At 38.7% G+C, this 18,484-nt stretch overlaps 1 protein-coding gene and 1 long non-coding RNA gene across 13 annotated transcripts in view; one reads left to right on the top strand and one right to left on the bottom strand.

Moving 5' to 3' along the window:
- The window catches only part of UGP2 (UDP-glucose pyrophosphorylase 2), a 63,798-nt gene extending 56,117 nt beyond the window's left edge, over window positions 1-7,681 (bottom strand). Inside the window, exons 1-2 of one of the 7 annotated variants that reach the window (XM_057309439.1) lie at window positions 6,261-6,354; window positions 295-410 (exon numbers count right to left, since the gene is read on the bottom strand). Coding sequence is in view for 2 of the 7 variants with exons in the window: in XM_044377771.3 (XP_044233706.1) it covers window positions 295-424 (130 nt within the window). In the remaining 5 variants the exon portion in view is untranslated. The other 6 variants (XM_048222497.2, XM_048222499.2, XM_026484771.4 and 3 more) reach the window with 6 other exon arrangements.
- An 88-nt stretch (window positions 7,682-7,769) lies between these two features.
- Window positions 7,770-18,484, top strand: part of LOC130543190 (uncharacterized) — a 153,394-nt gene continuing 142,679 nt past the window's right edge. For all 6 annotated transcript variants that reach the window (XR_008958343.1, XR_008958342.1, XR_008958340.1 and 3 more), the window contains exon 1: window positions 7,770-8,694. This is a non-coding gene — a long non-coding RNA (uncharacterized LOC130543190). The remainder of the gene's footprint in view (window positions 8,695-18,484) is intronic.

Raw genomic sequence — 18,484 nt, 5'->3', positions numbered from 1 at the left:
AACAGAACTTTCAGAAGAGATGTGTCAACTGATTGAATAATATTACCTTGCATTAAGTTTAACAGATATAGGAAGGCATGCCAAGGGACCTAGAACACTCATTTGTTGAGAGGAAGAAAAAGAGATACAACATATACTCATCATCAAGCACAAAAAAATTATTTGGCAGGCTTGCCCTGTAATTTGACACATGTGCATTTAGATAAAACTTCTAAGCTTGGAAAAGTTTAAAGGTCAGTGAGTCCTAATCTCTTATCTTTGAGATGAAACAGGGCCCCAGAGATGCTGACTTGCCTAAGGACACAGCAGCAGCGCCAAGCTGGAATCCACACCCTGGTGCCCTGCTTCTCCTTCCTGAAGGAAGGTCTCCCCTTTCTTGGTTACATGGTTTGTCACCTCCAGGAGTATGCCTGAATGAAAACATGCAAAAACCCAACTATGTCTATAATGTGAGATTATCAGGTGAGGTTAAAACTACATACCAGAATAAGCATCCTTTTATGCTCTTCACCTTTCCCTCCATACTGTTTGTTTTCTGGGCAATGAAAAATCCAAGAAAGTTTTTATGCACTCTCTAAATATTTTATTACCAAGGCTAAGCATTTTATCACTGGCATACGTGAACCTAAAACAGTGCATTTTCCATTTTCCTGCACTCTCTGGAAGTTTTAAAATTCTAGGCAGGGTTTAAACATAAATGAAACATCACATCAGCCTTTGCCAGGGCAGCAACCAGAGGAAAGCAAACTCCAAACAACTTGTCTACAGGCCTTTGTGGCCAAGGAGCAATGGAGTTATTGTTAAAGAGACTATCCCCTAGAACAGTATTTTTCACACTTTGGTGACTATTAAAAAGTGGACTAAGCATAATATGACTATTTCATGTACATGAATACAAAGAATAATTTTTTTAAAGATACAAGTGAAATCACAGAGAAACAGGGAACTCTCTTGATTTGCATAGGAAAAATTAAATATCTAGAAATGTTCTGGAAAACAAAACATTTTGTTGTTTATGTAAGTTAACTAAGACAACATAGCCAATTTCTCCTTGGTTCTCAAAAACAATCCTTAATTGTCAAAATGGTTTGGGGCACAATCGATTTCATCTGGCAATACCCAAGAAAAATAAACAATGGCACTTTTGGCAGAGGCAGAAATTGAGCCCTAAACAATTACTTTGCAACAAACTAAAGGAGATGTCGGCATCACCAATAACTGGGAAATAGCTTTCAAATGGAGTATTATCCCCTTTCTCACACTTAAGCCCTATCAAACACAAAAAGTTTAATTTTCTTTTGATAGCCTGGCAAGCCAACTTTCAAAGAATTTAAAAGTTATTAATAGAAAATGCATGCCTGGTGAAAGAATTTCAGAGGCATAAGACATATGGCTTCAATTAATTGTCATTGTGCCTGGAACAATCTATCAAATCACCCAAGACAAAGATGTCCAAAATGCAAACACTATTATACCAAATTCAAAATATGAGAGTTTAGAAAAGAAAACATAGGCTGTGTCAAAAGGACACAAGTCTTTAGAAAAAGTCAAGCTTCTGAAGAGATTCCAAGCAATCAAAATGGTGGTAAAGTGAATCATACTTTCTCATTCACTAAATCCCAAACCCTCAGAGGATCTCCCCCAAATTTTATTCAAATAATGCTGGGGTTTCCTCCATTGGAATAAATTCTGGATATCAAAAGAAATAGCATATGGAAACTTAGTACAGTCAACTCTTACAATTATTCATTTTTTAACAGATAACCCAGAGCTAGTTTGACTTTCAAGTATTTATTTATATTAACCTTTCAATAATGGATATCTGGCTGTCTGAGAACTCCTAATACCCGCACTGACACATAAAAGTACCAAATACAATATGGTAGAAAACAGAAAACCACAGTATATTCTTTTACCTAGAGCATTTTCATTATTAGGCCAACTAATGTTCTTTACACAAATTAAGTATCTCATTATTTTAAAGTTACTACAGTTCATAAAATTACAATTTTCTATGAAGAAAAAATAACACACATACACAGAGAAAGGTCTCTGTGTAGCAATATCACAAGAAAACACCTACCATTCAAACTTAACATTTTAGAGTAGTTTCCTCGTAATTTTTCAATTTATCTTCAGAATATTAAAATGGCACTTTCAAGAAGTATACCAGTTTTATTTCTCTAATGTTCCCTATCAATTTCTTTTCTCAGTAAGCTTTCCAAATGAAAATCATCCATCTTACTACAAGAAACACCCAGTTATCAAGAACAAAGGCAATTTAACCACAGAGATTACAAAGTCCATGGTGAAAACAAAGTTTTCATCAGCTCAACTATTCTGAGTTTCTTTTAATTTTCCATTTATCACTGTGATTCTAATTTAACTAAGTCCCCCTCCAACAACATAATGAATCCTTCACCGTATCTTTAAAAACTGAAGAGTGTGCCTTAATCATTGCTTTGCCCCCTCTATTAGCGTTTGAAATCCACGTCACAATCCCCCTGGGCTAAAAGCATCCTAGTCATCTAAATAATCAGTAATAAGCTAAATTTAGTTTGAGGATTTGAGAAGAAGCAGGCCAAGGCCCAACCTCCACAACCAGGCCCCAAAATGCATCTCATCCCTATATTCATCTGAGACCCCTCCAGTTAAAATTAGCTCAGCTAATCCTCCTTGGCTAGCTGCCATCTACCAAGTAGGCATCACACACACACACACACACACACACACACACACACACACACACAAAGTCATAAAAAGAGAATTCCAACAAATGGGAAAGTTGATAGGCCTCAAATATTTTTAAGTGACACAGAGATACTCAAATGGCTTCCCCTGAAATATAAGAAAGTACCTCAATTTAAGACTATTAAGGGACATTTTATATAATTTAGATAGATAATGGCCTATTAAAAAGTTAAAAAAAAAGTTCCTCTAATATTACAGTATAAGCACATAACATAGTCTTAGCTGGCTAGATGACAATATTTCCTGCATCATTTATAAATTTCAAGTCATGTGGAGAGAGATTATCCCATAGCACTCAGAACTTTTAAAAAGCAAAATCCCAAATGGCACCTATTGACAAACCTGGCAAAAAGTCACATCAGCTGAAGACCCTTAGTATCTCCAACTGTGACAGGGAGTCCCTTCTCACTCAGCTAGTACTCGCATGTATTTAGAATAATTGGGGGCCCTGCAACAACCCCTGGAGTGGAGAAAACTAGCAAATGGGAAGTAATTTCACAGGTGCAGGCAGAAGGTGACCTGAGGGCAGAATACAACAGCTAGAGAATTATATCCTAGATCCAGGAAAGAAGAGTCTTCCTATAAGAAAGATATTTAAGTGCCTGAGGAACACAGACTTGGGAGATGCCCAAAGAAAACTAAACTTTCTTTTGGCCAAGGAATATATACTGACAGTGCTCCTGCCTATCAACACTAAGCATTTTTATTAATTGAACATTTCTACCTAATGACTTAACTGGTCCCAGTGCTCGAGAATGGAGATGCCCAGGTTTCCTACAAAGCACATTACCTAGCTTTGGGAGAAGAGATTCAAGCAAAGTATAGCAACCCCAAATCTTGTCCAGGCATTCAAAAACATGCACACAACACACAGGTATAATAATACCTAGATGTGCTGAGTTTCAAGTGCCCACTATAAAGGATACCCATGAAATCTCAATACAGTGTATTGCACATTGTAAGCACTCACAAACTGTTTTGTTGACTTGGACTGAAACAAAAACTGTCACCAACTATGTATTCACATCACCATTCAAGCTTCCCTCCTCCTACCCCTGCACTTTTTTTTTTTTTAATATATCAACTCCGAAGTCCTGGGGGCACTAAACACCAAACTTAGAATAGGAAAATAAAGAACTGTCATACCTGCTTTGTTTCTATTTACTTCTGTTGACAACATGTGATTACACTTACGGTGGCAATGCTATCTGTATGGCCACCATCATTTTTAGAACGAAAAGCAAAACTCACTGGCCATCTAATATGTGACTAGGACATTCATATAATTCATCTCATTTCAACTTCTCAATAACCCTGTGGCGAAGTATTAGTACCCAATATTTATATAAGTAGAAACTAAGGTTCAGAAAAATTATGTATCTAAGATCACCTGTTAGCAGGATTCAAACCTAAATCCAAACCCTTCTATCTTTATAACATTTATGTAATCTAAGTGGTGTTATAAAAAAACTACAACTGAAAATAAAAATGTAGGCTAACCTACTAAAAAATACATGGAAAATGCTGAGTTTCTCACTTGTCATCTGTGACAAGTTCTTTTGGAGCATCCACCATTTCAAGACACTGTATTTCCCTCAAAGATATAATATTATCTTTGCCCACAGGGAATTCACAGTCTAGTTGGAGAAACAAGCCATTTGGATAAGTTTTTAATGTGAGAAGCCACAAAAGGTATTAGAAATAACAAGGGTTTTAGACACATTTATATATGAATGTCAAATGCTTACCAGCTGTGAACTTTGGACAAGATACTTAAATTTCCTCAGCTGTAAGGTCATGATAAAAATCTACCTCTTAGGGGTTTGTGAAGCTTAAATGAAACAACATGTGGAAACAGAGGCCTAATATTTGTTCAATCTTTCTTCTATGGAACGAGCTAAGTGTCAATACATAGAAATATCAGTAAATGACACAGCAAAGACTAAACAATTTGATCTGGCACAAAAAAAAATTCCAAGACAAAAATCCCAAAACTTAGACTTGAAAACTGATTTGTGGAGACAGCTGAATCATTAGCCAATTAGGTTTATCATTTGTAACAGCAGCAGAGTTAATTAAACATAGAGGGTTTACACCTGAAGTACAAAATTTAAACAATGACAAACAGGAACATAATCATGTTAAATTTGGGGGGGTTCATCTTTTTGTGCAAAACTGCTAATTTAAAAGGAAAACTACCATTTAAAGTAAAAGTGGATAGCAACTAAATGCAATGTTGGATTCAATCATGGAACAGTAGCCTGAATAACTCTGCAGTTAATAGTAACATACCTATGATAATTTCTTAGTTTTGACAAATGTGGAACTTTTCTATAAATCTAAAAGTATTCCAAGATAAAAAGCTTATTTTTTTAAAAAAGCAGATGGCAAGGGAAAGGAATATGCATAGCAACTCTTAGGTATTACCACTTGGATTTTGAATCTCCTGAAGACAGTCATTAACAGCAAAGGCTGTGAAATCAATCAACACACACCACCTAGGCAAGCTATTCTAATGCATAACTACAAGGAATACCTGAAGTGTAATATTTTTAACTTTTAAAGAGAAGTGACTTGTCCACTTCTCCCTCGCATATTCTTGCCAAAAGCAGCTTTCTGGTAATTTTGTTGTTGCTGTTACAAAATCAGAAAATTAACAGTTACCTCGTTTTTCCATCTTAAGACATTTGTTCAATCAGAATATAAAAAACCTCTCTCACCACATATAAGTTATAACATGAATTTGAAAGTCTACCGACAAGTGACATTTCTGAGCATGGTGCTAAAGGAGGCAGGCATAAGTGTCCCATCTGTTTCCATAATAAGACAGACAGTCAAATACTCTTAATCTATTATACAAAACTCAAAGAAGAGTTAATAAAATGATATAAAACTTACTAGGGCATTTTTATTCCTAAAGTCAAATAATGGCCCTAACTGACCATTTTTTTAAGTACATCTATTGAGTCACATTAAGTGGTTGTGAACTTTCACTAGTTGTGTGCTCAGCAAGATAGCTGAAGCTTTTATACTCTAAGGTCTGCAAGAGAAGGGTTTACTCGCATACAAGAAGGCAAATCCTATGCTAAAAACTAGTGAGTAACAGGCTTAAGGTACACCAATTTCAATGTGTACACCAACACACACAGACACACAAGCAATGTTAATGTTTAACTCAGTTCATAGGCATTCGCTAACCCTTTTTTAATAGACATGTAAAATTTAGAGGGCAATTTTCAAGTTTCAAAAAAACCTTAATAATCCTTTCAGATTTCAAAGAAGAAAAAAATAAACAGCAATGCAGCAAAGTCATTTCTCTTGCTGAAATGACCTCCAGCTTTTACAAGCTACTACCGGTTTCGCAATAACTGAATCTGAGACTCCAACCACGTACACACAAACGGAGTAGAAGCAGAGAACACTAAAGCTTCCCCAATAGTCCTGGTAAAACCCACCTACCTTCCCTCAGCCCTCCCAGTTCCCCTTCCCGTTCACGCACACATGGTTACCTTGACTCCGCCAGTAAAAGCCAACAGGAGTTAATTAGCACGTAAAATCCTGTTTTATCATTATTTACAGCTACTATCCTAGCGAGCCAGAGTGCTACTAACCTGATTTCAGGGAGGCAGAACTAAACTCAGCAGAACACAGGGGTATAAATTATACGTATCCGAAATGCTAACCCAGCAGCTCAAAGCAGCTCAAATGTCAATCTAAGGAAAAGGGTTTCGCAAACAGTATCTTAAATGAACATTTCCACTTCCAAACCACCCACCTCCCGACAGAAGCAATACGGGAGACAAAAAGAAGGGTGTCTTACCTTGTACATATCTCGACATTTTAGGGATTTATTAAAATACTCTGATGTATATATATTAATTTCTAGAGGAGCCACGCTATAGGGCAGGTCTCTCTCTTCCTCCCCTGCTTTAACCGACGTGTTCCCTCTCCCCTTCCTATGTTTAGTCACTTCAGAGAGTATTTATTCAAAGCGATTAAAACTGCCTCAAAAAAAAAAAAAAAAAAGAGCGAAACAAAACAACAAAAAAACAAACAGGAAAACCTCCTCCACTTCCAAGAAGACAGGAACTTAGTGTGACTGAGTCGGCTTGGAACTCCTGTCTACACTGCGCTCCTGACACAAACCAGGGCCAACTGGAGACTCCCGGAAAAGGTAAAAACACACGAACTTAAATTTCATCAATGAAAGAGGAGGATCTACAACGGCTATTTCACCGCCCCCCGGGTCCCCACGCCCTCCTGGGCTGGACGGCAGCAGACACTGGCCGGCCGCACCCCCTGATCCCCTCCCCCTCGCTGCCGTCCAGTGTCCGGCCAGTACCCCAGGAAACCCCGGTCAACAGCTGCCAGCGCCCAAGCAGGGTCCGAGTGGCGGGTGAGGCCAGCAAAGAGAAGCAACGCAACCATTTTTACTAGCCCGTAAACACCCTGGGACTAGGAGGCGGCAACAATTCCGCGCACCCGCCGGCGGGCCGTCACCTCACCTCCTTCCCTCAGCGACTGGCGAAATCCTGCCACGGGCTTGTTCTCGGGAGGAACCGAAGGCCACACCGCCCCTCCCCCTCAGCAAACACTAAGGGTCCGTCCGCGAGGGGAGAACCCGCAAGCTGCCCCGAGCCCGAGGGACAGGAGTGCGGGAGGGCCCCGAACCCCAAATTCGGCCTCCTGGGCGTAACAGCGAGTCGCGGAAAGGAGCTTTACACATCTCCCAGAGGGAAACACACCCTCCTAAGGGGTCGCGGGAAGCCCGTCCCCGCCTCTCTCCAAACCGCCACCGAGACCCACCTTCCGCTTCTTTTAGCAGCTGGGAAATTGGGGGCGTTTATGGCGCCCCGGGAAGAAGGCTCGCAGGCTGAGGGAATGTCACCTCTGAGGCACCCTTCTCTCTCCCTCTCTCCCCTCACACATGCACAACTTGAACTCCTCGCCAGCAGTCACAGCCCAGCTGCTGACCCTCTGCGCCCACCTGGCTGCCGGCTTCTGACACCCCAAGCCCCCACTTTCTCCCAAACACCTCCCCTCCCCCTCCATTTGGAGCAGCCCCCCCTCAATGCGGAAATGTACCCGCGGTTCATACGGACAGGAAGAACTACCAGTCAGGAGCCGAGGCGGACACAGGACCTGACCAATGAAACGCACGGAGGTGGCAGGGGGCGGGCGTCTGCGGCCGGAGGGAGACCCGCGGAGGTGGGCGCTGAGCGGTACTCTGGGATCCGCCTGTGCAAGCCGCGCCTAGGGTGGCGGCGCAGGGGTGTTTCACCAGTAAAATTCCTGCCTTCTGCAGATATTTCAGCAAGGGAAAGAACCTGAAGGACGAGGGGTTATTTTTGTAGTCCATAAAAATGTTCCGGCTAAGCGGCGGATAGAGCCAGAACGCCCAAGACAACTACCTGAGAGAGCCCAGGCCCTTCTCAATAGATACAAATTCTACTCACTACTTCTGGTCTAGGGAGGGTGAAGGTGCGTTAAGGACTAAGTAGTGGGATATGTGGGGCCCACTAACAGAAGGAGGGATTTAGGGCGTCGAAAAAAGTGCCAGCTGAAGCCTCCGCCGCTAGAACCACCACCCCCAGTACCTATTCCTGTAGGGATTTCTGCTGTGATAGGCATTTTTTACTTTTCTGATCAAAGTGGAAATGGAGGTTACCCCTTGAGCTGCTTACCTTTAATATTCTTGAAGTCCACAAGGAAGGAGGATGTTAAAAAACGTTGGCAGTGGAGTGGGAATGGCGAGAGCGCCAGCCCAGCGCCCGCTAAATCACACCTGGTATTGCCGACACCTGTAAGGCGAATCTCAGCCTTCCCTTCATGACTCAGTCAGCCTGCATCAGGACAGATGAATTGTCAGCGCTCTCTGAGCGGCCTCCAATAAACCAAGTAATCCTAGGAGTTTGAGGCTTTGGACATCACTAATCAACCAAGGTAAAGTGAAAAATTTTTTTAATGATTCGTGTCTAAACAAATTTTAATTATTTAGTGCCACATATTCACATGGAAATGTTATTAGATAAATAACACAGAGAAGGCCCGTGATTTGTCATGCTCTCTAGAGCAACAGTCCTTGGTACTATATTTCTTATGTGAAATCCAAAAAGACTGACCTCTCAGCTATAATTTCCCCCAAATAAAACCAAAGAAACGTCTAAAACCCAGATATCTACATTTTAATATCAACATTTGGAGACACAATCTTAATCAGAATCTCTGCCTCCTTTGTGTGATGTAGAGAAATTATAGCAGCACTAAATAGTATTTATCAATCAGTGTTAACACCGAAATAAGATGCCACCAAAACATTTGGGCCTCATAGGTTGGTTAGCCTGCAAAGGATAAGGGGCAATGAAGAGTCTTTAATTTGTACAAGGTTTTTTGGGAGTAGGGTGATCAGTTATTCTCTACCTTTACAGAAAGTTAAGGAAGAGGAAGTGAATTTTAATTGTTGCAGGAGCATTTGGTAACACCTAAGAATGACATCTTGATTTATGAGTGATTAAATATTGAGATATAGTACCAAAGGATGTTGTACATTTGCTGCCTCAAGAAATGTCCGAAAAGTAACTACCTTCTTCAACCGTAAAGTCCATAACCACCCAGAGACTGGATCTTAGAGAAGTAGCACTCTAGAAGCTATATTCCCAAGTATTATTTTCAAATAGTGCCTTGTAAAATGGAATTTGTGATTTAAACTTAAGTTTTGAGCCCCCAAACATTTTGTAAAAGAGCCTCCCACTTCCTCAGAGCCACTAGAAACAACCTCATTTGGCAGATAATGTGGGGATAGGGAAGGAAGATCATGGCAGGGGAGCATTTTCAAGTCTGCTTAGAATGCAATTGCCTATCTCTATATATATTTATACATCTTAATACCTGAAAAAAAACACTTTCTCTGGGGTGTAAATGTGATTTATTCCTTTTTTTCATGATACACTACTGTGGAATTTCCCTTCAAGGTGCATGATGTTGATATATCTATCATTAGAAATCTGTAACATGGATAGATAGATTTACAGATTAAACCTTTGCAGAAACTTGGGAGGTTCTAAAGGAAGATGAAGATGGGGCCCTGGGAAGTACTGTGTATGCAGGGGTAAGTTGAAATGAGATGGCTTTTTAGATTTAGTGCTTGGCACAGGGCCTGGTACATAACAAGCATTCAGTAAGTGTATACTGAATGACCAGTTTAGTGCCACCTGTAAAGAAGATTTTAAAAATTTAAGGGGTGTCTGGATGACTCAGTCGGTTAAGCATCTGCCTTTGACTCAGGTCGTGATCCTGGAGTCCCAGGATCAAGCCCTGCATCCGGCTCCCTGCTCAGTAGGGATTCTGCTTCTCCCTCTCCCTCTGCACCTACCCCTGCTCATGTTCTCTCTTGTGCGCTCTCTCTCAAATAAATAAATAAATAAATAAATAAAATCTTGGGAATAAAAGAGGTTTTAAAATTTAATTTCTATTTAGAGATAAAGAATTTTTAAGTTTTAGTTATTTCCACCTAGAATGTGAACTTGGGCCAAAGTGTAAGAATAATAGCAGCAAATGCAATGTCCTGATGACTTTACAGTAAGTTTTGCTAACTCCCAACCTGAGCATTATCCAATAAGAGGTAGTTTAGAAAGTGCTAAAGTATGAAATAAGTGTACAGACCAGCAATGTGTGTGGTCTTTTTTTTTTTTTTTTTTTCTTGTCTCTCCTACTTCCATCCCCTATGCACAAGAAATAAAGCAAAGCAGTTTTGGAGAACATGTCAGAGACATAAAAATTTCTATGTCCTGCCCCGAGTGTTTAGCCAAGAAACCAGGCAACAATTATACACTAGACTGTTGTGCACATTCAGTATTGGCTCCCATCTGTACCTATCTAAATCCTAGGCCACCCACATGAAAAAGGAAAAAGGGGCCACTGTTAGCAAAATTGCCAGTTACTGCCTAGATCTAACAATAGGGCATTTTTGACTGAAAAGGTAACCAAACAGGGTTAACTGGAAAAAGATATCAAATAATATCTGTGAAACAAACTACTAATGAATGAGTAGTCTAAAAAAATGAATGGTGTTTCCAATTACTTGAAGAAGAGAAAGACTTCATTCTTTCCTGTTGCCAACACCCTGTTGTTAATGAATCAGGAAGTTTGTTGAAACAAGTTGTGAATTTAAATTATGATATATCCTTCCATTTATTCATAGTATGACTTTTAAATTACATTTGCACATTATTTAACTTTTATATCACAAAAGTAGCAGTTATTTCAAATAACTAAGATGCTTTAAAAAACAGTGTTGTCTCACATTACAGATAATTATCTAAGAGTTGATAAGAGCTGATAAATCCTCTATGTTTTAAAAGTCATCAGGCTCAAAAGAATGCAGTTTAACTGCAACATGCATTATCTTGTTCTCATTTATCAATAATTCCCCTCTAGATACTCCTTTGAAAGTTGCATAGAAGGCAAGTCCTTACTGTGTTGTCTCCTGCTTCTCCTGTTCTGCATGTTGCCCAGAGGAGAGTGTTGGTGAGAAACGGTGATGCCCATGAAATTGTTATAACTCATTCATGTGCCAAACTGCTTCTCCACATCCCCCCTTGATGATAGATGCAGAGGAGTCATTTCCTTTAATGAGTAGATAGCCATAAAAAAAAAAAAAAACCTATATTCTCTCAGGGTTTTTAATAAACATAGATCATTATGTAATCATAATTCAAAAATATAAAAAGACTAAGAAATAATACATTGCTTCTGAATTCATAAGATAAAATAAACATTCTGCTTTTCTGTAGTGATATATGTATAGATGATGAGGCTACTTATTGACTTTGAAATCCTTGTAGAGAAGAGCTGTGAAATAGGAAAGTATTCAGTTTAATCCTGTTTTTTCTTCCTCTTTCAACTATACTAAAGATTCCCTGTTGTGCATTCCATCAAATGTCTTTTGATGGTTTTCCAAACATCTCTGCCTCTGGTCTAGCTTATTAAATTTCCTGCCAGTGCCACCACTGGGAAGGAAAGGATAAAGAACTTCTGTTCCCTAACTTAGTCTCAGGGAATTTATTTTAAGCATGTCACACCCACCACTCTAAGTATTAAAGAGAAGATCCTCAGGACTGTTCTTTGGATGAGACCTAAATAATTGGGTAATTATATGTCATTAAATGGGTAATATGATTAGGGAATAAAAAGTAACAGTGTTTTTCCCTCCCTAGAGTCGAAAGGAGGAGGATTGTCATTTGGAGAAAAGACCACAGAAAAAATGTGGTGTATTAATGTTAAGTTCTGGTGCCATTTTTAATTGAACTTTAAAAAAAAATTCCAATAAGGATGCACATCTTAAAAAAAAAAAAATCTAACCACTACCAAAATGCCCATAATGAATAGCAGTACTCTTCTGCCCTACCTCTCTCTACTCCATCTTTGCATGCCAGAGGCAACTATTTTTCTTCTGACAGTTATATATACTTGATAGTTATTTCTAAATGCTTATAGTGCCATTTTTTTTCCTGGTTCCTGGCTTTTAGGGAGTATGTATTTGACTTTTTATCATAACAGATATAGACTTTGCTCACTTAAAACCCTGGCCTTGTTTTCTCCTTTGTATTAATTTCTTAAACTTTGTAGAGCTATATTTCCCAACCTTTTCCTCATAACAACACAGAGAGAAAATGATAATATTTGTGTGGCATCCTGAGGGAACCTAGAGGTAATTCGTGGGCATCATATTGGACTTGGTGATAAGTTAATTGCTTTTTAAATAATAAAAGCATAAAAAAATAAATGCAAAGTAATAGGGGAATTTTTAGATACTGAACTTGTATAAAGCTCTGAGATAAAATCTTTTCAAATTTTTGAATGAGAAATTTGAACTTGTCTGCATGAAAATAAACTTTAGAGTCAGGTTTTATGCTTGAAAAAGCTACACATAGTTTTTGATCAAGACTTTCAAATTATAATCTCTTCAAAGTCTTGGTAGTCACTGTGGTAGGCTGAATAATGGTCCTCAAAGATAACCAGTACTTAACCCGTGGGACCTGTGAATGTCACCCTGTATGGTAGCAAGGACTTTAAAAGTGTGACTGAATTAAGGATTTTCACATGGAGAGATTATCCTGGATTATTTGGTTGGGCCCTAAATGTAATCACCAGTGTCCTTATAAAATGTAGGCAAAAGGGGGCTCCTGGCCAGCTCAGTCAGTAGAACATGTGACTCTTCATATTGAAGTCATGAGTTCGAGCCCCACACTGGAGGTAGAGATTACATAAAAAAATAAATAAGATAGGGGGCGCCTGGGTGGCACAGTGGTTAGGCGTCTGCCTTCGGCTCGGGGCGTGATCCCGGCGTTGTGAGATCGAGCCCCACATCAGGCTCTTCCGCTGTGGGCCTGCTTCTTCCTCTCCCACTCCCCCTGCTTGTGTTCCCTCTCTCACTGGCTGTCTCTGTCTCTGTTGAATAAATAAATAAAATTTAAAATAAATAAATAAATAAATAAGATAAAAAATAATAAAACGTAGACAGAGGGAGATTTGAAGACAGAAGAAAAAAGTGATGTGATGATGGAGGCAGGCAGAGAAAGGCAACGTGATTCAAGGCCATGAGCTAAGCAATGAAGACAGCCCACAGAAGATGGAAAAGACAAGGTAATGATTTTCCCCTAGAGCCTCCAGTTGTGGTGTGGCCCTTGCTGACACCTTGATTTCAGCCCAGAGAAACCCATTTCAGACTTCAGGCTTCCAGAACTGTAAGAGAATAAGTTATATTGTTACAAACAACCCAGTTGTTGTCATTTGTTTCAGCAACCAGAGGAAGTGAACACAGTTACCATTCATGAGAAATGTTGTACAGATTTTTTTAAAATTTAAAACCATTTCTTTAGAAACCATTAAAAATGTATTATGGTTAAAATTATATTCAAGGAATCTAACGGCTCTTTTTATTAATAAACACAGTGATGAAATTTGTGATAAGGCAAGTGGATTTTTAATTCAGCTGAACTTTTATCTAGCAAATATTTTTAAATAATGATGAAGCTTTAATTTGTAAAACACACACAATGTTGGATCAGTAAGACCAAAACTAGTTTGGATGCTATTAAAAGGGCATATCAGCTGCAAACAATCAGTAGTATCTGATGTCTGTGAAGTCAGAGTTTCAGAGCCACCAAAGTTGCACTATCCAGGAGCTCCATGGTGACTGTGATGTGCTAAACACAGCCAAGGAGGTATTCTGCCATCTGCACATCTACTTCAACAGCCAGCTGCTGAACAAACTGCTATTCACCTTGGATAAGTGGCCTGTGGAACTACTAGATGTTTTTCATCATCCACTCCACCTGTAGAGACTGTGCCTCTTGGGCCATCCTCTGATAAAGGCTGCTAACAGCTGGAGGCAACCAGCCCTGGGGGTCCCAATTGCCTGCCCTGGGCCTTAAAGGCGCAATGTCATGCTTCACAGCTGTAAGCCATTCAAAGCATTGAATTAGAAAATCCTGGTCTATCTTACCCCTCCCACCACTGCTGGGCTGCACACCAAGAAAATGAGAATTTGGAGCACAGAACAGTGCTGGGAGAGACAGGCCATTCTCAATCATCAGTGACTTTCAACTAGAGTTTAACAAAGAAAACATTAGATGTTTGCAAACCTACTAAAGTGCCGGCGTTGCATGGATCTATACGGTAACAAAAACTGAGATTATTGAAATAATAGAAGTAAGCTTATTGAAGACTACTGTCTGGATTTGGAGCATCACAGAAAGATTCAGAGACTTTAAAACTGTTTGATATCCTTCTAACACAGACCAGCATGGGATGGAGACCAGATAAAGCCACAAATGGAGTACCAGGATAATGAAAGAAAAATAAAGATCCAGATAGACCAACACTTTCTTTAAGCCATGTTAGCTTGAGGGTTTTACCAGTTTCCTAGTGAGAAGGAGTAAAACAATGCTGAGGTCACACTGGTAATTATTTGAAATTTTTGTATGCACATGTATATCTATATCTATATATGTATGTTGGCATATATTACATATGTCCATATATTTATTAATCGCTTACATCCTTTCTTATTCCAAAAAGAATCTGGGGCCAAGGTGGATATATTCTTGATTAAGTTCATTGCTTAGTAAACTGGATATAGCATAGTTAATTCTATAGTGGTAATTCAGTTTAGTCATTCTCATCTAATCCCCTTTGTTGTCTTTAGATAGTCATATGAAAGAACCCCTTCAGGTATTACTTTTAAAAATGGCTTTTTCTCAACCTAGTGCACCCAAATGATAACAGTCTAGGATCCAAAGAGATTTAGGAAGTAAGCAGAAGTGCTGGTTGTATAGGTAGGTGTACTAGATTCGGTGTCTTACACCTTACATGATCAATCCCTAAAGCTGTAAACACTGAAGTCCTTTAAGAAGAATTCATACAAAATATGTACCATCATCTAAGGTTTTTGTTTGTTTGTTTTAATTTATTGGTATTTTTTCTGTTTCAGGTACTCATATTGGTTTCTAAGGAGGCAGAAGAGTATACTGGGAAAAAACAGACTTTGGACAATAGCCTGTTTTTTCTTTTGAGTTCTGCCACTTAGAACCTGAAAAGCTTGGATAAATTACTTGGTTAACTCTATGAGATTTAGTTTCCTCACTTAAAAGTGAGAGTAACAACCGATAACCTGTCTTGCCTCTTACAGAGTTATCATAAAGATCATCTCATTCACTGTTGGCACAGAGTCTGAGTGATGATGATGATTTTAATTAATGATTTCCTGTATTGCCTTGATATAACATTAATCTCAAGTTATTATTCCTTATTACATATTAAATATCTATTTTCCCTACATAGATGGTATACTTTTTGAGAGCAAGGAGATTTAATCTATCTTGTATCCCCAGAGCATATCACAGTGTTTGGCACTCAAAAGAAATTTGTTGAATGAGTTATCAAATAAGATATTTATGAATGAATTAAAAAGCTATAGGATGCTATATAGGTATATATTGAATGTTCCTCATTATTTCTTTAGGAATCATGTTTTGTATGGCAAATAGTCAACTTATAAATTTACTTTTGGAACACTAAAGGAGGCATTTCAAAACAAATTCTGTTGTGATAGAGTGTTTGCATAGATGACCAGAGTTCCTTCCACCCCTGTACACCACTCCTTTGCAATGTGACTTTGTCACTCCTCCCATTAAGAGGTGGAGTCTTTTCCTCCCAACACACTTTGAGTCTTGGTTGGCCTAGTGACTTGTTTTGACCAATCGAATGAAGCAGAAGTGATGTTGTGTGACATCTAACCTTAGTCCCAAGAAGCTTTTCAGCTTCTAATCTTCACATTGGAATGCTGCCCTGAGATCAATGTATGAGGAAGCCATTTCTAACCTATTGGAAAATACCAGGCCACATGAAGTAGAGCTTTTCCAGTTGAGGCCCTCTAGACCAACCAGGACTAACTGTCAGACATGTGTTGGAACCCATCTAAGGCTTTCCAGCTCTAGTCAGACTGCTTAATGAGTCAAACTGGCCACATAAGTGAATCAGATAAGACCACAAAAGAATCAGTCACCCAGCTGAGCCAAATCCAATACTATGTATTATTTCACAGAACAGATGACTGATAGACTCATTAATGTAGTGTCAAAGAAAAATCAAATCACACTCACTTAGTCTTCATTTATCCCAGAACTGCCCTTAATCTTTGCACACTGGGACTGTATTTTTCAGCCTACTCATTTCTCACCTCGAAACTCTTTTCTCCAAACCCTTCTGAGGAAGAGATTTCTTCTGATCACTTTCCTAGTTAAATCCGTATCCCTAAGGGGTGCCTGTGTGGCTCAGTTGGTTAAGTGTCTAACTTTTGATTTCGGGCTCAGGTCATGATCTCAGGGTTGTGAGGCTGAGTACCACGTCAGGCTCCACACCCAATGTGGAGATTCTCTCTTTTTCTCTCTCTCCCTTCTCCTCCCATCTTTATCTCTGAAAGAAAGAAAGAAAGAAAGAAAGAAAGAAAGAAAGAAAGAAAGAAAGAAAGAAAGAAAGAAAGAAAGAAAGAAAGAAAACGATCAGTACCCCTAAACTTAGCACCTGGGTGGCTCAGTCGTTAAGCGTCTGCCTTAGGCTCGGGGCATGATCGCAGAGTCCTGGGATCCAGCCCACATCGGGCTCCCTGTTCCGTTGGGAGCCTGCTTCTTCCTCTCCCAATCCCCCTGCTTGTGATCCCTCTCTTGCTGGCTGTCTCTCTCTCTGTCAAATAAATAAATAAAATCTTAAAAAAAAAAAAATACCCCTAAACTTAGAGATCTGTTTTTCAGAGATTCTGAAATTCTTTAAGTGGAAAAAGATAGGTTTTTATTTAAAATATATTTTTAACATAATTTAAAATATATTGTTTTAAAGATACATTGAATACTTCCAAGTTTCCAAGGATAGTTCTTGCATTGTTTTAATAGTAAAAATGAAGATATAATTAAAATGTCACTAACAGGGGCATAAATTATGATAAACATATCTGGTAGTATATATATATATATATATATATATATATATAGACATGGAAAGATATTCCTTATATCCTAAGTGGGGAAAAACAATCAAGCTAAAAAAATATATGCAGTAAGGCCAGTTTTTACAAACTTCTGTTAAAAAGAAGTTTGCTTGCTTGTTTGTTATCTAAGACTGGATAAAAAAAAAAAAAATACACCAAAATGTTAATGGTTACTTCTGGGTGGTAAGATCATGAGGGACTTTTCTTTCTTTTTTAAAACAATTTTTATGTACTATTACTTCTATGAACAGGTATTTGTGTAATAAAAATAAAAGTCATATTTAAAGTATAAATCTACCTAACAAGAAAGAAAACCCATATTCCAGCACCAATATTCATCAGCCTAGTCCCTCATTCAGGAATATGGACAATCAATACCAGATATTTGAGGAAAACCAGTTGCACCAAAGAGAAGGACAATGATAAAATAGAAAACCTAAACATGAAGGACATGAAGATTAATTTCGACAATTAAAGATACTATAGACATAAAAAAGAACAAGCTATAGGAAAGTGACAGATTACAAGAGATAATGCTTGGGAATTAAAAATGTAAGCACTAAAATTAAACCATTTGATAGAAGGGATGAAAGGTAGAGTTCAAGGATTCCTGAACATAAAGCAAAGAGACAAAAAATAGAAAATATGAGAGAAAAATTACGACACAGTATATCAATCCAGAAATTTCAGCATCCACCCATGTCCATTTTATTAAACTGTTGGGACAGTGTCACAAACATAAAACTATTCTTTTTTCTAAATGCTTTCTTTAGTCATGACCTGTCAAATTGCCCTTTCCTGCCTCTTGACAACACTGGTTACTTTCAGCTTTCAAGACTCTAGTAGTTCAGTTTGAAATTCCAATTTCTTATCCCATTTAAATCTCATTTCCCCATTCTCCAGTCATTTTGGCTCAGGCTTTACCTGTGAATCCAGGAACCTGCAGAGGAGAAGGAAGTATGTATGCATTTCACTCTTCCCTCTGCTTCAAAAATACCCAACAGTTGAGGTTGTTGTTGGTCTTCCCTTCTTGTGAGAACTGATTTTCAGTCGTCATACCTCACTTAGTTTAGGAGGTAGGAAACACACTCCCCTGCTCCCTTTGGAAAGGGAGCTCCCAGTCTTAGACCTGGGATAGATGGAGAAGGGGGATTGGGGTACTGGTTGGAAGTAGCAAAGCTCTAATTA

Source organism: Ursus arctos, unplaced genomic scaffold (assembly GCF_023065955.2).
Source record: "Ursus arctos isolate Adak ecotype North America unplaced genomic scaffold, UrsArc2.0 scaffold_8, whole genome shotgun sequence".
Taxonomy (NCBI): Eukaryota; Metazoa; Chordata; class Mammalia; order Carnivora; family Ursidae; genus Ursus; species Ursus arctos.
The sequence above is the reverse complement of the archived record's forward strand: the minus strand, read 5'-3'. Positions and strand labels throughout refer to the sequence as shown.